This window comes from Danio rerio, chromosome 24, assembly GCF_049306965.1.
Source record: "Danio rerio strain Tuebingen ecotype United States chromosome 24, GRCz12tu, whole genome shotgun sequence".
In the NCBI taxonomy this organism is placed as follows: Eukaryota; Metazoa; Chordata; class Actinopteri; order Cypriniformes; family Danionidae; genus Danio; species Danio rerio.
The window spans coordinates 32,515,001-32,539,886 of record NC_133199.1 but is presented as its reverse complement, the minus strand read 5'-3'; the positions used below and the strand labels follow the sequence as shown (position 1 = coordinate 32,539,886).

General features: G+C 35.3%; 1 protein-coding gene across 6 annotated transcripts in view; it reads left to right on the top strand.

Moving 5' to 3' along the window:
* Positions 1-24,886, top strand: part of prkag2a (protein kinase, AMP-activated, gamma 2 non-catalytic subunit a) — a 130,096-nt gene that overhangs the window by 23,427 nt on the left and 81,783 nt on the right. For all 6 annotated transcript variants that reach the window (XR_659834.4, XR_011008556.1, XM_009297511.4 and 3 more), the window contains one exon: positions 3,222-3,486. Coding sequence is in view for 4 of the 6 variants with exons in the window: in XM_009297511.4 (XP_009295786.1) it covers positions 3,222-3,486 (265 nt within the window). In the remaining 2 variants the exon portion in view is untranslated. The remainder of the gene's footprint in view (positions 1-3,221; positions 3,487-24,886) is intronic.

Here is a 24,886-nt window from a genome sequence, read left to right as displayed (position 1 = left end):
CCTATATGTTTTAACATCATTTATTCGTAACAAACGTAGACTATATGCCACTTGAAAGTTTAAACAAAGAAATAAAATAAGTCCTCTGTAACATCGTAACATCTCAGCACTCTATAGGTCTAGGTACATACACTTAGCCTTTAAATTGGCCAACACACCAATGAAAAGAAATCTTGCTTAACAAATTAAATTAAAATAAACTCTAAATGATGACGGGTATTTTGGCAGTAACTAAATTGAAGCTGAATATTAAAAGAATAATGCCACCATTAGTATGTATACTCTGTCTACATTATGATTATATGGTTTAATTAATATTTATTTATAATTTAAAACCCTTTACTCACCCAGATTAGGCTACGTGTGTTTGTGGAGGAACATTATTAAATCCACTGGCTTTAGCGCAGTCTTGCGCTCATGTGCGTCCAGCAGCACTGAACACCGTTTCACTGCTACTGCTACAGGCCGAGATGCAGAGTTCTGATCTGGCTGATTTTGCAAGTTTTGGGTAGGATTGTTTGTTCATCTTCTACCAGTCAGGAACATCCATTTAATTTTCCATGACAGTAGTTTCAGCGAGTGGCCTCGTCATTTTACCTGTCAGCTTGCGGTTTAAGGCTCTACCGTAATACGCAGTGTATGAGCGACCGCGAAATACCTGGGGCTGGAATAACCGCTCTTTCTGAGCTAGTGACTGGCTTGACCGCCGTCAAAATTCTCTTTTTTTACTACTTCATCATCATTTGTTTCACCTTTGCAGGGATTTATTTTAATGCAGGGATTTTGATTTTTTCGGGTCTCGCCGGGTTCGGGCAAAGATCTTCAGCTCTAATGCAGGCCTCTCGTTCATATTAACCACGTCTCCCTTCTGTTCAGTCGAAACTGCCAAATTGCAGGACACTTTGAAGCGCGACTCGTAACGTCACCTCTCCCTGTCCCTCTCTCCCTCTCCCTCTCACCCTCTCCCCCTCCCTCTTCCTCTATCTCTCTCCTCCACACTGTCCCGTGATGACAACCACACATGCGTTTTTGTAGGCATTAAATAAAGAATATTTAATATTTTATGACGGTATAACGGTATTGAAACTGACACCGTTGCTATTTTTAGATCCCGCGGTATACCATAATACCGTAATATCGCCCAAGCCTAATACACAATTATGCTGTCAAACTGTTGTATAAACGCAATATCACACTCGTAGCAGTGCGATATGGCTGTATATCGGCACTGGTGGGGGCACTAAGGCACTTGCCCTGCGGCCTCGTGCCAATGCACGCCTCCCACCAGTGCCGATATACAGCCATATCGCACTGCTACGAGTGTGATATTGCTCATATATACGTCATCATATGTCATCACGACCTTTTGCGTCATATGAGATCAGACGATTGCGACTGCTGTAGTGATTCCAGTTGTGCTATTTTTTGGTATTTATCTTTAGGAAATCACTAAAGGCAACAAGATCATCTTATCATAACAATATAATGTGGCAAAACATGGTAAAACATGAGCATGGTTATGAATATATTAAAACATTTGCTTGTTTGTTGTAAAGATTCGTTATAAATACAAAAAATAGTAATTTGTGGATCTCCTTACTTCCGGGTGCTGCGAGTGTGGTCCTGAAAAATCTCAATTCAAAGGTGTATCTAGCCCTTCCCCTTAGCCCTACGCCTTCAAGCTAAATAGAATTGGGACACCCTCACCCCTTTACATCAGGGGTCTCAAACTCGCGGCCCGCGGGCCATTTGCGACCCTCAGTGCAATATTTTGTGGCCCGCGCCGACCGCTGTACACTGACAGAATCAGCGGAGCGGGGAGAGAGAGCGCTCCCCGCTCCGCTGATTCTATCCGTACACAGCGGTCACTGGCATTCCCCTCCCGCCGTGTAAACAAAGGAGCGGGGATGCCCCGGTGACGTCACCACGCACCCCGCCTCTTTGTTAGACGCTGTGACGGGCGGGAAGTGTTAGGAGGGAACTCGCACCGGCCAGAACCAAGGTAAGCTGTTCCCGCCCCTGCCTGCCACTTAGCTACCTATCTGCAGCCTGCCACCTACCTAGCTACAGCCTGCATCTTATATATATTATAGGTAGATACAGACTGGTACAGACTGATGTGACTGGAGTGGGGTGGGGGTGTTTTATTTATACATATATACGCCTTTTTTTAGGTGAGGGAATGGAAGTTTTGAGTGAGTTCCCCCACTTTTTTCTGTGTGAGAAGTTATTCTCCAACTTGAACTTCAATAAGTCAAAGTACAGGTCTAGACTTAATGATGATCATCTTCAAGCCATACTGAGGGTCTCAACTGCTTCCGCTCTAAAGCCAAATGTGGTTCAGATTTGTGAGAAGAAGCGCTGTCAAGTCTCTGGCAGCAAGAAGTAGGCAAAAGATGCCATGTTCAGAAGAACTGTTCATAATCTTCACTCAATGTTCTATTAATGTTCAGGACACTTCATGTTCAGAAGAAATAATTAAAACTGTTAATAATGACATTTGAGGACTTTTTTTTGTGAAATCCCTTATGCGGCCCAGCCTCACCCAGACTTTGCCTCCTGCGGCCCCCAGGTAAATTGAGTTTGAGACCCCTGCTTTACATGAACGCTCAAAATGAGGGGTAGGGGTAAGGGTAAGGAAAAGGGCTAAGGGGTAGAACTGGGATTGAACCTAATTGTCACTCAGCACGGAGGGATTTGCTCCTGCAAATATGCCTGATAATCTAATAATCTGTATGGTTTGCAAATATTTAAGAAATGTAGTGAAATTACGGCCGACCTCTTGGTGTTTCCTCTTAACTTGAACTGTACTTGCTACATTACTACATCACTTTTGCACTCTGATTCGTTGCTCAATAACCAGTCAGAGCTCTCTCTTCAGTTGACAGTCCGACACTAATTCTACATTCTGAATCAGGCCAACGAGCTTTGACGTTTGTCTGTGTGTGTCGCAAGTTCGGTTTGCCTTTGCGGAACAAAAAAAACAGATACTGCCTGTGTAGAGTGGACAGGGATGTCCTCTTGCGCAACACGGATTTAATTTCAGTTGGCTTTCATCCGTTTGATGTGTTCACGCACAGCTTTTTGGTCCAACTTGTGATCCAACTTGAGATGACAACATAGCTGGGTTTCGTTGGTGGTAGTTATTTGGTCTGGAGTGTATCATCTCTATGATGACTAGCTGCCAATTGTTCCTGACTATATATTCACTTATTGTCCAGGGGGATCTTGGCTGTCGTTCAGCCAGCCCGACCAAAACCTTCTTCAGCAGGGGTCCATTTAGTCGCCCCTCCAGCCCCATGTCTGCTCCAGCCCGGACCAGAACCAGCCCAGGATCTCCCAAACCCATCTTCTCCAACCACGAGTCCTCCCCCAAGTGTTCACGGCGCCGCAGCTTCACCGGGATCTTCCGCTCATCCTCCAAAGACTCCACCAATCCCTCCACATCACCAGTCAGCATCAAACTCTTCTCCAGGACCAGGAAAGGTAAGAAACGTGTGTTGTTCATCTTATAAACAGTTGGCAGAGATATATAATAAATAATAAATAAATATTTTTATTCGGAATTTATTTTGAGACTAGAATATAGATTTGTTAAATTGCTTATCGTGATATTAAATCTATTATTATTTAATATAATTAATTTTGACTTTATTATTAATTAAAATAAACAAATATTTAATCAAAAATATAGATTCATATTTTTTATTTAATTTGTAGTTTTAATTTATATTAATTGCATTTAAAATGTATTTTATTATTTTATTTTACTTTTATTTTTGCTTATATTGTGAATTGTACTGTATTTAGAAGTAATGGTGTTCATCCTTATACTATATTAAGGACACAAAATATTTAGGAGACACAAAAGACAGTTTTAAAATCGTTTAAAGCAATGCTTTATACAAGATGCCAGCATTCATATCAACTTAAATATGCAATAAAATTTGGACAAGCATTTATTGCATATTTGAGAGAGCCATTGTGAATGCCATTATCACATGAGTGTGCAGTGAGTCAGCGTTTGGTGAAAGCTTTCACAGCTCAGCCTGCGGTGTGTGTGATGATTGTGATAATTGAGCTCGCTGCTGATTTAATGGAGGTGTGGGTGTTTCTTAATGCATAAGACCCCCTTAATGAATTCAGCTGTTGCATATGTCATCCACGTGCATGAGTCGGATTTTCTGATCAGATCCAAGAGAGAGCTGTTGTTTTTATGGTATTGTTACGTCTATTTAGAGTATATATTTATTTAATATTGTTTGTAAATATGATTATTAATTTGTTTTTGTTTATATTTTAGAATGCATCGGCCACTTTGTGTAAGATTGGACTACTAGTTACATCATACTACCTCCCTAAATAGACACTGTCACTTTACATTATCATTATCATACTTACAAGCTTGCATCTGCACAACATTGGTTGGCACTTCTTGCCATATGCCCTTAATTGTAATTGTGTTGTATATCATTTTTATTTTTACCTATATTGTTTAGATTATATCTGTAATTGTTTTTATAATATTATCTGTTATGCACCTATGGTCTAAGAGTAACACTATTTCGATTCTCTGTATGGCCTGTACATGTGGTTGAATTGACAAAAAGCTGACTTTGATTATCAATTATGTTTTATATACTGTTATTAAATATATTATTTAGTATAATTAATTTTATTTTAATGGTATTGTTTTGTTGAAATGAAATGTATGTAGTTTTTATATTTTTATTTTGAAATTATTTGAGACTTGTTTGAGTTCACATATTCTCATTATATTATTATATTTTTTATTCAATAAAAAAAATCTATGGTATTTTTTGTTGAAATTTAATAATTATATATATATATATATATATATATATATATATATATATATATATATATATATATATATATATATATATATATATATATATATATATATACACACATAATACTTTTACCATTATTTTATGATATTTTAAATAATTTTACTGCTATGAATTTAATGAATTTTATTGCTGTATATTTTGTTATGAATGTTACATAATACTTTTACCATTATTATATTATATTTGTTAATAACTGAATGCTACGAATTTAATTTATTTTTTAATTTAATGAATTCTAATGCTATACATTTTGTCACAAATGTTATATAACATTTTTACCATTATATGAAGTTTTAAGTAATTTTAATGCTATGAATTTAAATTTGTTTAATAAAATAATTTATGAAATTTTAATGCTATATATTATATTATAATGATAATTTAAATAATTTCAATGCTATGAATTGAATGAATTTTGATGCTAGAAACTTTGTTATAAATGTTATATAATATTTTTTCCATTTTTATGATATTTTAAATAATTTTAATGCTATGAATTTAATTTAGTTTAATTTAATAAATTCTAATGCTATAAATTTTGTTATATAATAATTTTCCCTTATTTTATGATATTTTAAATACTTTTACTGCTATGAATTTAATACATTTTAATGCTATATATTTTGTATGAATGTTATATAATAATAATTTGTTATATAATAATAATAATAATGATAATAATAATAATAATATACAAATACACTTTTATAAAATAATGTTTTTATCAGACATTTATAACAATTATAATTAACATATAAATGTTTCTAAATTTTACATTGTAATTAACATAAAATAAATAAATTACATACATTTAAATCCTTAAAACATTTTATTTTAAAATAATAATTACATTTATTATTTTCGTCCATATTCAAAATTATTTTTCGAACCTTTATTAAATTATTTTAAATATAATGTGTACTCAAAAAAATGAGGAATGTTATTTATGCTGTTTGGTTTTACTTTCTTTTTTCTTTCACAAAACAAGCCATGACCTCTGGCCTACTTTCAACACTACAGTTTGGCCAGTTACTCCTCCAAACTCAAGCAAACACTTGCAATCACTTTTAAATCGTCTAATTACAGGTCATTTCATTCTCATACGTCTTCCAGGACAGCCTTTCATTTGCTAATTACTGATTACGCTTCAGTTTGTGGGAGATTTTAGCTGATTTAGTCTCTCCTTGTTAAACAGAACGCCAAAGACTGACGTCTGGATAAAATAACAGTCATTTGAACTGTCATTTTCACATGGACGCTCGCAGCTGCAATGAAACAACAGCATGCTTTCTGAATTATCTACACTAAAATTCAATAACATGCCATTTCAACCATGACCAGCAGAGTAAACACTGTCAGGAGCCCAGAAAACACAAAGTCGTTAGTCACCAATGATAACACTTATTTTTGCATTTTTTCGAACACCTAACTTAAAGCCATGATGACCAAAGAGCAGTAACTTCCATGATAGAATATGTATAATATGTTTAATACTCTAAAATACTCAACTAAAATATAAAAATCACAATTAATTAAATTAATATAAATTAATATAAAGTTCTTAAAGTCTAAATAATGTCATTAAAAACTTATGAATGTTTTTAAAATAAAATATTTGTTCATTTTAAAAAATAATAATATAAAAATAAATTATATCAAATAAAAAAAAAAATATTTATTAATATCATAATAAGCAATTGAATAATATATATTCAATATATATATATACAATATATATATATATTCAACTGGTATCAAACAAATTCAGAATAAAAATATAAAGAATGTGTTTAATTTCAACATAACAATACCATTAAAATAAAATAAATGATTCTAAAAAAATAAAAAATATTTTAAAATATAATCACAATATGTAATTTAATAATTAGAAACTCAAAATAGTCTCAAATAAATTTAAAATAAAAATGAAAAAAATATATAATTACTTAATTTCAACCAAAAAATAGCATTAAAACAAAATTGTCGCACGCCAACAATTTTATGCATTCGCACAAATGCACCCAAACATATTTTGAGCTTGCATAGATAAGATTTTGGCCGCATATGAAACTAAAACAGTCGTAATTTCGAGCCCTGTGTACCATTCGTAACAACATTTATAGCATTAAAATGTATTTATTTCATGGCAGTATAATTATTTGAAATATCATATAATAATAGAAAAAATATTATAAAACATTTATAACAATATTTGTAGCATTAAAATTCATTAAATTCATAGCATTCAAATTTATTTCAAAATAACATATAATAATGGAAATATTATTATGTAACATTCATAACAAAGTTTGTAGCATTACAATTCATTAAATTCATAGCATTGAATTTATTTAAAATATCCTATAATAATTTTTAAAAATCATTTAACAACAAAATTAAATTATTAAATTAAACAAAATTAAATTCCTAGCATTAAAAATATTTAAAACATCATATAATGGTAAAAATATATAACATTTATGACAATGTATAGTATTAAAATTCATTAAATTAAAAAACATTAAATTCATAGCATTCAGTTATTAAAAACATCATATAATAATGGTAAAAGTACTATGTAACATTCGTAACAAAATATATAGCATTAAAGTTCATTACATTCATAGCATTAAAATCAATTTCCAAATATCATAATAATGGTAAAAAAACAATATATAACATTTATAACAGAATTTATAGCATTAAAATGCATTAAATAAAAAAAATATTTAAAATGATTTAAAATATAATATAATAATGGAAAATTATTATGTAATATTCATAACAAAATGTATAGCTATAAATTTCATTAAGTAAAAAAAACATTAAATTCGTATTCAATTATTTAAAATATCATACAATAATGGTAAAAAAATATACATTTTAAAAATAATATAAATATATTTTAATAATATACATTCATAACAAAATATACAGCATTTGATTCAAATTGATTTTGATTAAATAAAAACATATTACATTTCACAATAGTATTCCAATTATTTGAAATATACATTAAATGGAAAAAAATGTAGCATTTAAAGTAGATATCATAAATTGATCCAGTTATATCTATACATGTCTGAATTCACATATCTTCAAATAAAATATGTTCTTTTTTAATAAATTACCCTTTAATATTAAGCAAATTCAACAACAACAAAAATCAGAAATTCATTTGGCGGAATCAAAATGTAGAGTAAATGTGTATTTTGCATTGTGTGGGCGAGTGTGAGTGTGTGTGCGTAAGGAGGTAAAGCGCATCTTCAATACACAGTAGTGAATATTCACACACACACACACACACACACACACACACACACACACACACACACACACACACACACACACACACACACACACACACACACTTATATAACATCACTACTGTGTTTCTCTGGCAGTCCATTAGTTTGCAGTGTCTGGCAGACTCTCCTGTGAGCTGAAAACAACACGGTATTGATTTATTATTGAGTCGTGATGTGCAGCAGCAGTGCTGGATTCCTCCGTCTGGATTTAAAACACATTCAGGCAGAGTATTAAAACAGTACACAGAAAAAAGCCGGCTCTGCTGCTTCATTATATTGATCTGCATAAAGAGCTTTTTTATCTGCCGAGTGCTTCTGCTGCATCTGAATACAAAAGCACACACACACACACACACACACACACACTGCTTACTGTGCTGTGTTTTTCTTTATTTGTGTTTTCCTGCTGTTAACTGAGATGGGTGTGTTTTTTAATGGGTTTTTGTCATTCTGGAAATGACACTCTGAGAAACTGAAAGTCCTGTTATCTCTGGAAATAGAGCCGCAAACAGAGACAGTCACATCAGAAATGCAGTTCCATTTTTGGGAAGCTTTTTATATAAATGACATCATCTGAAATTAATCCACAACTCCGAGACGTCCTCATATCTCCCTAGGATGGAAATGAGGGGGTCTGTGTGTCTATTAAAAAAACACACAACAATAAATAAATAAAGGATGCTGTGTCATCCTCAGAAACACTGACGCTCGACTTGATCATGTCGCCACCTACTGGACAAAACGTAAATGTTGCATCCATTAAAGCAAGGGTGTCAAACTCAATTCCTGGAGGGCCAAGCCCTGCACAGTTTAGTTCCAACCCTGCTCCAACACACTTACCTGTAGGTTTCAAACAAGCCTGAAGGACTCAATCAGTTTGATCAGGTGTGTTTAATTATGGTTGGAACTAAACTGTGCAGAGCTGCGGCCCTTTTGGAACAGAGTTTGACACCTGTGCATTAAAGGATTACAGTTATGAGCAAGATTCAGACTCAGAAACAAAATAATAATAATTATATTATATTATATTATATTATATTATATTATATTATATTATACATAATTTTTTTTTTGGCTTAGTTCCTTTATTATTCTGGGGTCACCACAGCGGAATGAACCACCAACTTATCATTAAGGAATATCATTAGAAGATTACTGATGGTGCAGTGGGTAGCACTGCCGGCCCCACAGCAAGCAGGTCGCTGGTTCGAGCCTTGGCTGGGTCAGTTGGCATTTCTATGTGGAGTTTGCATGTTCTCCCTCTGTTTGTGTGGGTTTCCTCCGAGTGCTCCGGTTTCCCCAACAGTCCAGACATATGGTATAGGTCAGGGGTGTCCAAACTCGGTCCTGGAGGGCCGGTGTCCTGCAGATTTTAGCTCCAAATTGCCTCAACACACCTGCAAGGTGTTTCTAGATAGCCTAGTAAGTGCTTCAGGACACCGGCCCTCCAGGACCGAGTTTGAACATGCCTGGTATAGGTGATCTGGGTGAGCTTAATTGTCTGTAGTGTGTTTGTAAATTAGTGTGTATGGATGTTTCCCTGTGTTGGGTTGCAGCTGGAAGGGCATCCACTGTGTAAAACATATGCTGGATAAGTTGGCGGTTCATTCTGTTGTGGCGACCCCAGATTAATAAAGGGACTAAGCCGAAAAGATAATGAATGCTTGTTTATAACATTTTTTTTTATATCCACTTTAATGTATTTAAAATTTTAAGTTAAAGATTACACATTATCAGAATGTATAATAAAAATAATAATAATTTTATATAACAACCACAACAGAAAATGACAATATTAATACATATTTCGATTTTTCGTCACCAGATTTTATTCTACTTTTTATTAAAAAATATTTTGTTGACAACAGATGAAGGAACTTGGAAAAGACATAGTATTATTATTATTATTATTAATAATAATAATAATAATAATAATAATAATAATAATAATAATAATAATAATAATAATAATAAATTTAATTCAATTTGATTCATTTATAAAAATATAAATCGTTCTAATACCAGGTTACCATCTTTCATGTTATCCTCTAGTGCGACCATTAGATGGAGACAGAGTAAACAAAAAAAAAAAAAGATTGCGTTTGCTCGTTGAGGAAATCTACATTCTGTTTTGGAGCAGAAATATTTCACAATAATATACATCAATAGTATATTAAAACAAATGGATCAAAACCTTTAATCAAAGTTGTCCTAAAACTATTTAACGTCCATTCTTGTCTTAAGACAATTTAGGAAAACTTTGTTGATCCACTTCTTTGCTACTGTATATTCAGTGTGGTATGTTCCCATCAATATACCATATATAAATTATAGCATATATAAAAGTAGCCTGTTTCAATCAGGTTCGAATCGTATAATTCCACCTTGGACGGGCTCAGTGTCAGTATTAGACCTTGTTGTGTGACAGAAACAGGACAGTAAAAGCAGGAGAATAACCGGTATAATCAGGGTTAAAGCGTGTCTGTGAGTCTTCTATCCTCACCCTCTTCACGGCTGGAGCTCGAGCTGTTGACCGAGTTTGGGGCTCTGTCTCCGGGCAGCGGCTAAACAAACAGCGCGCAGAGCTCCGACAGGTGCCGGTGATGATGATGAGTGGCTCACTCCTATGATAAATGGCCAAACAAGGCGTTTTCTTCCTTTACCACCATCTATGGGTAAAACGAGGCAGTGCATGTGAAATTCGTGCTTTCATTCTCTATGTTGTCTAAGCAGTGCCAGACAGAATCTGTAGACTTTATGTGCTATTTTTGCGCAGAATTTTGTGCGTGTGTGTGTGTATGTATGTATGCATATATATATATATATATATATATATATATATATATATATATATATATATATATATATATATATATATATATATATATATATATATATATCAAGGGTGCAAATTGCAGGGGGCTTTGGGGATTGACCCCCCTAATTACCACTTGATCCCTAACAGTAAGAAAAGGCCTTTTCTGATCTCTGGTTTATATCATAAATATTAATAATTAAAAATGTAATAAATAAATAATAAATATACATTGACCCCTATAACAGTTGGGAATACATAATCGTGCCAATCAATGGTATGAAAAATATGATTTAAAAGTCTGAAACTGCCAGTTCTAGAGCACCAAAGCGCATCTTAATAATTCACAAAACATGTGAATTTTTATCTGCATGTAGTCTAAAAAAAGAAAAATGAGACATAATTGGTATAGTTTGACCGACAATAACCTCTAAAATAGTCACTAAATATCTCTCAAAGCCCTAAAAATGTTTACATTTTATTAATAAATGAGATGTAATTTAAATATATTCTTAAATTATTAAGAATATTACCAAACTTATTACCAAACTATATATGTGTGTGTGTGTATTTATATATATATATATATATATATATATATATATATATATATATATATATATATATATATATATATATATATATATATAAATTTCTATATATATATATATATATATATATATATATATATATATATATATATATATATATATATATATATATATATATATGGGCATGATAATCGGCAATAGAATAATCAGGAGCCTTTAACGTGTCTGCATTGAGATCTCACCATACTGTCTATACCAACTCTCACAGGTTAAATTAATCAAGGAGAATCACATGACCTCCGACTCAGTCCAACCAGAAACAAGGACATTTTTAAAATAAACATCAACATATACACATTCAAATAATGAAATATGGAAAATAAACTGCTTATAACAATCAGTAATTATGTCAGTATTATGTATAATGTCTTGAGGTGTTCTGACATTCGGGACATCAGGCAGCAGAAAACTGCCATTAGTGGTGTGATGAGCTGAGGGCAGTGAAAGCTGCTGTTATGTAAGGCAGTCAGTGAGAGAGAGAGTTATTTTAGTGTGACGAGTCGAGTGGAGCTCGGGCTCTGCTCCTGTCAGCACACAGAGACTCTGATAAGAACACTTTAGGAACCATCTGACCCTGCTGAAATATTCAGACTCCAGCCTTTGTGTCCCTTTTCCATCTGCACACACACACACACACACACACACACACACACACACACACACACACACACACACACACACACACACACACACACACTCAAACACACACACACACACGCACACACAAACACACACACACAAACACACAAAGAGAGAGAAAGAGAGATTCTCTGTGGAAGTTATAAACAAAAAATGAAAAAGTAAGTCTAGTTTATTTTATTATGCTACCAAATAAAATACTTATTTTAAATTGTATAAATATTTAATGCTAAATAGATTTGTCATAAAACATTAAAGGTATAAATCACATTGTAATTCAATTTGTCAAACAATTAAATAAAAGTAAAATTAATGAAATGATGATTTATGATAAATTGTGATTTAATATAATAATTTAGTTTGTCAATAAATAAATAAAAACTATATATATATATATATATATATATATAWAWATATATATATATATATATATATATATATATATATATATATATATATATATATATATTTAATATTTATTTATCATAAAATATTTAATCATAAAATAATTTAAAGAATAAAAAGTAATAATTCAGCCTGGTTTTATTTAATAATAATAATAATAATAATAATAATAATAATAATTATTATTATTATTATTATTATTATTAGTCATCCATTCATTTTCTTTTCGCCTTAGTCACTTTATTCATCAGGGATAAACCGCCATCTTATCCAGCATATGTATTACACAGCGGATGCCATTCCAGCTGCAACCCAGTACTGGGAAACATCCATACACACTCATTCACACACATACGGCCAATTTAACTTATTTAAATCAGCTATAGTGCATGTCTTTGGACTGTGGGGGAAACCGGAGCACCCGTAGGAAACCGACACGAACACTGTGAGAATATGCAGACGCCTAACAGAAATGCCAGCTGGCCCAGCCGAGACTCGAACCAGTGACCTTCTTGCTGTGAGGCGACAATGCTAACCACTGAGCCACTGCGTTGCCCCATTATTATTATTTAAATCATGAATCTTTTGTAATTGCTAGAAACTAATGAAACGATATGCTTATTGACAGTGATGATGGTGATGTTGGTCAAATCCCTCTGACGTCTTTTGTGCCATTTTTAACTTTCTAAAGTTGAACCACACATCTGGATAACATCTAGATAATGCTGCAGGAATGTCTGGGTGCTGCGGCTGGGTCAGTGCATGCCTTACCCTCGTTCAGGCCTTATCTGGGAATCTTGTTCATCACCACATCTGAGGACCTGAGTATTTACACAAAACTGCCATGTTTGCACATCACTTCCTGTCAAAAGATAGAGCATGGCCATATCCTTATTTGGCAAGAGTCTGTGAATGTGTCTCGAAGATTTCACACTGACAACAATTGAGAACTTGTTAAAACTGATATGTAAGTTTGATATAATTCTTTATAAGGCTGCAAGATATTGGAAAAAAACTCACACTGCGGTGTTTTGCTTTTCTGCCAAATATTTTGCAATGTGAATATAATTTCACCTGATGATTTGTATAGCTCTATTTGCAAAAAAATCATAATTTAATATTATATAATAATAATGATTGGGATGAGTTTGTATGACAAATAATCTCCACAAAATTAATATATAGTGTTTTAAGTTTTTTTTTGGAACGATTCTAACTGCATTCAGGTATAGGACATAAATAATAAATAAATCATATATACGGACATAAATAGTAAATAATCAAATGTAAAAGAGCAAAACTTCTTAGTCTTTCTTGATTGAAAAATAACTAACAGGGCTTGCCAATAAGGACTGTTCGATGGCCCGGGGCCAGCGTGCAAGGCGCTCGGGCCAGTACTGCCTTGTAACAACAGTTTGTCTGCGACTGTCTGTCAATTGCATGCAAATACATCTTGGGGTGCTTTCACACATAGGCATTTGTTTCGGAATCTGTCTCGTTTCCCCGCGGTTAACGTGGTTTGTTTGACATGTATGTGAGTTCAGCAATCGCGCTCGGATCCGCCCGAATCAATCGGTCCGAGAACGCCTGAATGAGATGGTCTCTGCTCGATTGAGCTGATCGATTGTAGTGGGAAAACAAAACTGCCCAACGAACTAACAACCCAGGCTATATCACAGTGCATTATGATTGTGTAATAGCCATATATACGGCTATACGAAGACAGAATGATGAGCAGGGCGGGATGTCATTCCTTACCGACAGCTCAAAAGAAAGATCAACGTTGATCTGCTTCATGATCTGATGCAGTCTCTGTTCATCTGTTGTTGCTCTCTATAATTTAAGTCTATAATGCATAATTCTAGCCAACGTTTCTGTAATAGATTGATTAATTTAATAGATAGATTTTTACAAAACTTGACAACTGAAATGGGGCTCTATATGAGAGAGTCTAACCTCTCTGATTTTTATTTGGTGAAGATGTCTGTGGGTGTCCAAAATTAAAGTGCACATTTTTAACTAATAAAATATTATATATACAACTGCTCAAAAGTTTGGGGTCAGTATGATTGTTAAATATTTTAAAATAAGCTTCTCCTGCTCGCCAAGGCTGCATCTATTTCATCATAAATACAGTACAAATTGTAAAATTGTGTTATGTTTTTGAACTATAAAAAAACTATTTAAAAGTACTTTATCATTTAATTTAATTATTTATTCCAGTGATTTAAAAGATTAATTTTCACCTTCATTACTCCAGTCTTCAGAGTCACATGATCCTTCAGAAATCACTCTAATATTAATTGTAATTGTTATTATTATTAATAATGGTAATAGTAATAAAAGCAATAATGTCTGAAATAATAATTTTATTTAGAAAGCAGTTATTTAAAATTGTAATGAATATTTAACAGTGTAAAAAAACTTTTACATTTAAGGAACTTGATGAACTAAATAATTTTCCTTTAATTTTTTTTTTAATTATTAAAACTGACTCCAAACTCAATTATGTTTTGCTTTTGAAACATTATTTAAAATATTGTATGTGGCTAAGAAATAGCTAATAGCATCTTTTGTTTAGTGGGTTCAGTGAAAATTTGCACAGGGCAAGTAAAAATCTAAACTACTGGCCTGAGTAGAAAAAATCCTTAGAGTTGAACCCTGACCAATAAATCTTAAAATGTTATAATTTTTAAAACACAAATGGTTTTGGTTCAAATCCACTAATTGGATGAACTAAATTGGCCTTAGTGTTTGAGTTTGTGTGAATTCGAGAGTGTATGGGTGTTTCCCAGTACTGGGTTGCAGCTGGAAAGGCATCCGCTGTGAAAAATATATGCTGATCATTTCACTGTGGCAACCCCTGATAAATAGGGGCCTAAGCCGAAGGAAAATGAATGAATGAACTTCACAATATGGTTCCTGGTCTACCATATGGATGCATAAGCTATAACTGAACTTAAACTGAGCTTACATTGCAGATCCTGTGATGTGAATATTGCGGATTTGCACATTGTGTTACCGATGTTGTGTTGTGTATATTGTGCAGCCCTAATTTTTGATGTGCTAGTATAAATATGTTAGTCAGTTTTATATAAGCTAATGTGCTAAAAAACACACAGACACAACTTGCAATTAGAAGATAAAAGTATTCAAAACTTGGACTTTCTCATTTCCAACAAAAGGAATGAACTTGGTACGTTTCAGATGACAAATCCACTAGATGGCTACATTTTTGTGAATGTGAAATCTGTTACTTAGGGTATGTTTTCATGTACAGATCACCACTGACCTAAAGCTATGACTAAACCCAACCAATAGTGTTTTCAGAAGCATATGTAAGAGAATTTATTACCTATATTTGAACTTTTTTGTATCTTTTTTTGTGGTACCCTGCTTCATCAGACTTAAACTTGAGTGCTCTGCATCATAAGTACAACACCATACTAAGTAAACTACTGAGCAAACAAACCACAATATAAAAGTCGCCTATATAGAGACAGACAGGCAAGGCAAAGTCCTTTGAAATCTGATACAATTACAAATAGTAGATGCTGTTAATTTGTTTTGTGTTGTTATACGTCAGTACACAAATTTAGGGCATCACACTGCCCCATATAGCATTGATTTTACCTACAAGATGAACCTGTATGGCGAGAAATGGTCAGTTAGATTCAGCATTGATATTACAGACTGTAGCTGCTTCTGAAATTGCATACTACTACTTGAGTAGGTACTACATTTGATTTTACTTTATGGCTATTAATAAGGTATTGTATGAATATGAGTATGTAAATGGAATTCAGAATTACTACATCTGCTGTTTGTCATCATCACATGACCTACTGTAACAACATCAACTGGCTTAAATTCTCTTAAGTGACCTCATGGGATAGTAAAGTGTCCATTGGATGCTCACTTCAAAATCTCATCCGAGTACTCAGTAACTCCTGTTTTTTAAAAGGGGGAGGAGCTGCTCAGTATGCCCCACCCTGTCTTCATGTTGCAATTTAAATTGCAGCACACATCAAACAAAGCTGTGAATTTCAATACACTTTAGTTGACCTTTAATAGACCAAAACCTGACCTTTTTCTGATGTTTCAAAGGCTGCAACCTGGAACAGTGAATCTGGATTGACTCCAAGAGCACAAGGTGACCTGTGGCAAAAGAACAACTTCATTCTTAGATTTCCAGTGACTTGGCACTGCTCTCTCACATAAAAGCTTATTAAATCAGGCAGTGGGAAGGCTTTTCCAGGCCTGACACCATAGAAGAGCAGCTCAGTGCTCGCTGATGGACACAATCAGCCTTGCTGTCTGCTACTTACACAAGAGGCCTTGGCCAGCTGAAATACAACCTCTGAAGTGACTGGTCTAGAATGCTCCACACAATGTAGGCAGCGAATTCACAACACACTGAACAAGCAGCTCACAATGGACTCTAATGGAGTTTGGTCTTGTCGTACAAACTGCAGTACGTGGGATGGGCAGCATTCTCAATAAAAAATGGGTAGTATTTGAACAAGTTCAGGTTTGTGTTATTTATTTTTGTCACGTGACATAATGAATTGACAACTGAAAAAAAAATGAATAAATAGGCACAAGCGCAAACTGTTATACTTTTATATGATTGGAAGTGGGATGGGGAAATAATTTTCATTAAGTAAAAACTGTTTACAGTGATTCTATTTATTAAAGAGCCCATATTATACATGAAATAAGGTCATATCTTGGTTGTAAGGGTCTCCAACAACAGTCTAATATGCATGCAAGGTCAAAAAACACTTTCATGGTCTTATAATCTGCATTTATTTTTATCTAATTATCCCAGCGACTCCTGTATGAATCGTCCAGTGATTCATTTGTTCCCAAACCCCTCCTTAGCGCGGAGCTAATCTGCGCTGATTGGACCGATGACAGTCTGTCGCGATTGGTCGACTGCCTTCAGTCAGAGAGGGAAATGGCCAATAGCTAATCAGCAATTTAAAAAGTAATCACAGTTCATACACGCTCGATAGTGTAGGCGTGGACTTTAGCTGCCACACTATGGCGAGTGGATAGTGCCACGGATAACCGAACGAAGGAGACAGTCGTGTACTCGCCATACCACACACACACAAAAACACACACACACCTCCGGATGACAACGCTCCCGCTTCAGCCCGCACCCGCCAGGTTTTAGCCTGAGAACCCGCTCCGTTTTCTGCCCGCCGCGCCCGGTCCCGCTAGAGCGGAGAACACAACCAAATATCACCCAGTATACAGTCCAGACAGCCAAGCTGTCTGTATACACACAGCACAAAGTACACAAAGCTCGTTCGTTCGTTCGCTCTCTCTCTCGCTCTCTCTCTCTCTCTCTCTCTCTCTCTCCCCGCGCCAGATTTCTGCGGCGCGGGAATACATTTCCGAATAAATCGCGGGAGCAGAACTCTAGCACGGAGCTCCAACAAACAAACAGCACGCGTCGCGTTTTTAACGTGACTTTGCACGCGATAAGATAATATATCCAGTTAACCTGATACAGTACACGCGGTTACAAGTAACAAATCACAACTAAATACATTTGCAAGCTAGAGTAAACGAGGCAACAACTTTAACCGCACGTACTTACACTTGAGAAATGTAGGAAGAAACCCATCCTGACGTCCATCAGTTACTCTTTACTGATCCTTCCTTTAACAAACTCAGATGAAGTATTCTTTGTAGCATGTAGCTTCCAGAAGTTTCCAACTGCTTGGTTATAATGCTGATGTTTCATCTTTGGGTAGAGACTCAATATATCCATCTGCAGTGTGACTTCAATCGACCGGCATGTTTGTGTGCGTGTGTTTGTGGGTGTGCGTGTGTTTGTGGGTGTGTGTGTGTGTGTGTCTGGGTTACTGCGTCAGAGGGCGGGGCCTCAGGTTTGAAATCTCCCGGGTTTGCGCGTGCACGTGAAAAACTTTGTTTCGTTCGTACGTCATGGCGAAACACCTAATGAGTCGGTATCAAGGCGACTCGTTTGAAGCACTATGATTCGACTCTTTTATAGATGAATCAACAGTTTTAAACACTGTATTCTTACAGATTTAAGCCTTAGCTGGATACTTCACTTCACTTAGAGCTGTGTTACACACTACATGGAGGGGAATTTTCAAAAACCCATAATATGGGCTCTTTAATAAATATCAAAGCGGGTTTTCATCCTAACGTGAAACAAATCTTTTTGAAGTGAAGTGAAAAAAAAAATAGAAATCCCAAATGCGAATTTAGTGATTTGCGTCAAGTTGTTAGAGAGGCTGACTGTAGTATTGGTAACCTAGTAACCAAAAGTAAACAAGGCATCATCAACAGTTGATTAGTCACATGGATGTATCTGTAATGATGGACACTGGACAAAGGAGGTGAGAATCCACATGCAGTTTATTATCAGATTTGTCAGGCAGGCAATGGTCAAACACAGGAGCAAATGGGTACATACAGGTAATCCAAAAGGCGGGTAACAGGCAAATGGTCAGTGCAGGCAGCAAAGAAAAGATAACGCTTTGTGATTTTACAGGGTATAAACCAACAAGACTCAGCAATGTGTGTGACAAAGTGAGAAGTCTATATAATCTGAGTAATCGGTCCTTGAGCAGCTCCCAGTTGTGTGTGTGTAATCAATGAAGAACTGGAACAGGTGTGTGAGGTGCATGACAGGATTTGTAGTTCATATGGTGACAGGATTGTAGTCCTGGTGAAAGTGCATGTTTACCAACAGTCTGCAAGCCTGGATTGCTGGTGATCATGACAGTAATGTTCATTAGATCAGAGCAAATGCGTTTCCATCTTCCATTATTATAAGTCCAAAACCAACCAAAAGCGACGATAAAAACTTCTTCTTTTTAACGAAGCAATGAATTTTTATTAGAAATTTGTCATTTCCATCACTTGTTACTCATGCAATACTTCTAAATATACATTAACACGGTGTTATGAAAAAATATACGTAAATAATCAGTTTTCCGTGATTCAATTTTTTTTTATTTTAATATCTCTCCCCTTTAATTTATGCTTTTGAATTGCATTATGAGATCTTGATCTTTTTTCTAACGACTTTTTACCAAAAAATGTTGAGAAAAAAGTGACTTTTATAATAATATAATAATTATTCCTTACATTTATAGAGGGCTTTTCTGGACACTCAAAGCACTTTACACATAGGGGGGGTCTCCTCATCCACCACCAGTGTGCGACAGCAGCCAATTTGTGCCAGACCGCACTCCACACACCAGCTGATTGGTGGAGAGGAGACAGATTGATGAAGCCAATTTAAGGATGGTTAGGAGGCCATGATGGACAGAGGCCAGTGGGTAAATTTGACCAGGATGCCTATTCTTTTTCGAAGCACATCCTGGGACCACAGAAAGTCAGGACCTTGGTTTAACGTCTGATCCCTAAGATAATGCTCACTTAAAGGATAGAGTCCCATTCACTTTACTGGGGCGTTAGGACCCACACCCCCCCCTGCTGGTCTCACTAACACTACTTCCAGCAGCAACCTAGATTTCTCATGCGGTCTCCCATCCAGCTAATGACCGGGCACTGCCCTGCTTAACTTCAGTGGGCAACCATGTGAGAGTTGCAGAGAGCTAGCTGCTGGCTGTTGTCATTTTTTATTAACATTTTTAATAGTTTAAAGTGATATATTGTCTGGGTTGGTGTTGTATATTACTCTACAGAAACCTTGTAATAAGCTGCCAGTACATTTTCTGTTAGTTTACAGATTTATTTCTCAGTATATTATTTCTTATCCATTATATTATTTCAAACTACTAAAATGTCAATAAAGTCACTTTGTTAAACTATAGAGTTGAATTTTCAACATCAAAAGTCGACAGAGAAAAGATCAAGGTGCTATAATGCAATTTACAACTGTAAATAATAACTATAATAACTGTTAATTAAGAGATATTTTTACAGTGTAGTCTCTCAATACTAATGTATAGGAAAGTCCCATTTTATTGACTCATTTTGGGATGGTCTTTAATTGATGTAATTTATCTGCTCGATTATTAAAGTTCAGTCATTTAATTAATCTTCAAAAAGAACATTGAGGACAAAATATTCTACTGAATATAACTATAATATAATATATATAATATAACTACTGAAGACAACAAAAACAATAGACAAATTTGTTTTGAGGCAAATTCTAAATAAATCTCACAACTCTACGTAAAACTTTAACTAAAAAGGTAAATCATTCTTGCATTGAGCACACGATGATCAAACAAAGGATACTGAAAAAGGCAGTGCATTCAACAGAGCATGTATGCTTACCTAGATATTAGAAAAGTCTTTATATTTCTGCATCTCTGTCAGTTGCTCCAGCATTTCTGTCTTAAAAACCAACACCTTGTTCTTTGCAGTGTCATGCTAACCTTGACGGTCAAAGTACAGTGGATTTTGAAGGGATTAACTGCCTGATTCCCACCAAAGGCACTTTTTTTTGCTCAAATGAACATCTTTAGAAGCGCTTAGTGGGACCCAAAGAGCCCCTGACAAGGAGGGTTTGGAAAACGAGAGGTCATTACTCAAAGCCCATCTAATTCTGCTTACGCAAGGACCTGTTGGCGCGGAGCCTGGCAGTGTGACTTTACCCACTATTAGGTGATTAATTTGGTGCAGTGACAGAGAATGATTTGTTTATGATGGTACAGAAAGCAGGGGGTGATCAGATGTTGATGCCAATTAGCTTCAGGACATGAAGTCATTAGTTTAAGTGATTGCTGGTGAGGTAGTTTTTGTGTTCTTTGAATTTTGACCCAGATATTGAGTTTCGCCTGGGTATTATTTTGGAGATGTAGATTCGCTGTGTTATGTTGAGTGTCTGTTTTAAGTAAGGGTCGGGTTAAAATTGCAGAGAAGAGCTGACAAATATACAATGTTAATAAATAATGCAGGAACATTTTTAAAGCTTAATGAAGTAGCATTGCTTACAAGTTTAAGTGCCAGCAACAACGTGGCATTAATGATTCAAAACAATAAGATTTTGTTTATATATCACACACTACAAAAGGGTCAAGTATTATGTGTCTACCACTAGTTTTATTAGTAAATTTTATGAATTATTTGACTAAAATTGTGAGAAAATTGTATTTTTCATTGCTGTGTTTGATGTTTTTGTTGATGCTGTAACTTTAAAAACAGAATGCTGCTACATTTTGTGAGTGGTATGTGCCCACTAAGGATGCAACAATTATAGATTTTGGTTGTACAATTAAAATCAAGCTATGAACAATAAGTTACTAAGAAATATAATTAGAAGATTACTGATGGTGCAGTGGGTAGCACTGTCGCCCCACAGCAAGAAGGTCACTGGTTCGAGCCAAGGCTGGGTCAGATGTGCATTTCTGTGTGGAGTTTGCATGTTCTCATGTATTTCTCTTTTAAAGAGAACAAATGAAGTAAAAGGTTGCTGTACCTCTATCTGAAAGGCAGTTTTAAACAACTCATTCATTCATTCATTTTCTTCGACTTAGTCCCTTTATTAATCTGGGGTCACCACAGTGGAATGGACTGCCAACTAATCCAGGGGGAAACTTGTGGGGGAAGCCGGAGCACATTGTGGGGATACTCCATTCTCTATTTCCACCTGGGGATACTCATCCCGAGGCCTTCAGACTATGCAGAGTCACTGATTGATAAAAGACCAGAGACGAGATGATCCCAAGGTTTCCATATCCTGGACCAGGCCGTATCCTGAGCAGCTGCTGTAGTGGTCATGGAGGAGTGGAGAGCATGAGACTGATTCCTGTGACGCCCTCAGGGACAGACGAGTCTTCATTGAGGCCCAGCTTCCAGCCTCTGCCGCTGAGACTGCAGCTCTGGACAAGACGTTTGGCCAGCGGAGAAATAAAATGGTCGTGCCCAACTGAGTTCCTTTCCAGGTTTTTTTTCTTCACTTTCTCCAATTGGTGAAGTTTTTTTCCCTCTCCGCTGTCGCCACTAGCTTGCATGGTTTGGGATCTGTAGAGCTGTGCATCGATGGATTTGCTCTCCAGTGTCTAGACTCTCAGTACTGATTATTAAATCACACTGAACTGAGCTGAACTGAACTTAAGCACTAAAAAACTGAACTACACTGTTCCAATTTACTATGACCTTTTATGTGAAGCTGCTTTGACACAATCTACATTGTAAAAGCGCTATACAAATAAAGGTGATTTGAATTGAATACTGGAGCACCTGGAGGAAACCCATGTGAACACAGGAAGATCCTTCAAACTCTACACATAAACACCAACTGGCCCAGCCGGGGCTCAAACCAGTAACCTACTTGCTGCGAGGCGATTGCGCTACACACTGCGCCAACGTGCTGCCCACTTTTGATCAGCAATTGTTTGGTATTTTCCTTTTGCATTTTTTCTCTCGTTGGGTAGAAATGTGTATAATCCATAAAAGTATGAAGCTGACCGGTCAGTTGCTGCCACGTGACTCGCGGTGCATTCGCGGCATTCTTTCAAAAATGCATGCCTGGAAAGCTTACGGGCAACCCACATTGGAAATAATGAACTTGCGCAAAAAAAAAACTCAGGATATGTGAATGGCTCTTAGTTAATAGCCTCAGCCATAGTTTAAATCAGCCTTTAAACCAGTGTGCCTGCGCTTTGTGTTCAAGTTCGGAAATTTAAACTAGGGCACAGTTGGCATAACTTTGGTTGAATACAGCAGATTTCGTCCGTCTAGCAACGTGGTGTAGAGAAGCTTTTATGATTAATTAACCATGATGAATTAAAACTCAGTTAATAGTGAAATCGGTTAAAAGTTGCATCCCTAATGCCAACCCACCCTGCTCTGTGATTGGACTAAAATAGGACAGTTATGAGTGCTGATCTTGATTTCTTGGCAACTGGGGGAAAAAAGCTGGGAGAAATAGTGCTTCAGGAAAAAAGGTGTTTTTTTAAATAGTTTTTTAAAGATTACTCAGCATGTTCATTCTAGTTTTGCCATTACTTAATTTTGTTTGTCATTAGCTACTTCTTATTGATTTTTTAAAGACTAAACTAGTTTAATCAAAATTCTATAAATGAATGTTTCTGTAGGTTAAAGATTAACTTTTTAAAATGTTACGACAATTCAAAACATTTAAAAATGGTTAATATATTCAGTTTTACTTTATTTATTAACTTATTATTTATTTAAATTATTTTGTATTACTTGTTTAAATTATTTATTCAGCATACTTTGTGTGCCTCTGCACATTCTGTTTTATGAGAACATGGTTTAAAACAGAATGTTATGTTATACAATTTTATTTGAGAGTGGCACGGTGGCTCAGTGGTTAGCACTGTCATCTCACAGCAAGAAGGTCACTGGTTCGATCACAGTTTGCATGTTCTCCCCGCGTTCGCGTGGGTGTCCTCCGGGTGCTCCGGTTTCCCCCACAGTCCAAACACATGCGCTATTGGTGAATTGAATAAACTAAATTGTTCGTAGTGTATGAGTGTGTGTGAATGTGAGAGTGTATGGGTGTTTCCCAGTACTGGGTTTGGCTGGAGGGGCATCCAATGCGTAAAACATATGCTGAATAAGTTGGCGGTTTATTCCGCTGTGGCGACCCCTGATGAATAAAGGGACTAAGCCGAAGGAAATTAATTAATGAAGGAATTTTATTTAATGCATACCTGAACACAGGAGATGAACATAATATTAGGGATGCTTGAACTACTAATAAGCAAAGAGAAAATAAGCATTTAACAGGAATGTTCTCCCACTGTGCTGAATTCATTTCAGTTTGGCAAGGTATTTGGAAAGGTTAAATCCTGTTTTATGGTCTCCTGATTACTTTTTTGTCCTTGCCTTAATAAGATTTTATTAAAATCAACTGACTCTTAATTCGGGACAACTGAATTAACTGATCTGAAATGACCACATCAAATCACAAGCTTAGTTTTCGGTATACTTTTAAGTTTTCTTTTATTCCGTCTACTAACATATGTGAAACAAACAAACAAACAAAAACCTCATGAAGATGCACAGCACTCGATACGCATATATTTCATATTCATGAGTGGGCGGTGCTTTCTGCTGTTTGTCCAATTACCAGCTGTTCCTGACCAAAGATAGGTTGGTTTCTATTTATAGTGTCTTACAATTAAAAAAAAAAAAAAATCAGTTTCTGTAAGGTTATTAAAATGTCTGATTCTGTTTCTTCATATCTGTATTTATTCAGTATCCTGTTAAAAATCCATTCAACAAAAATGGCTTGGT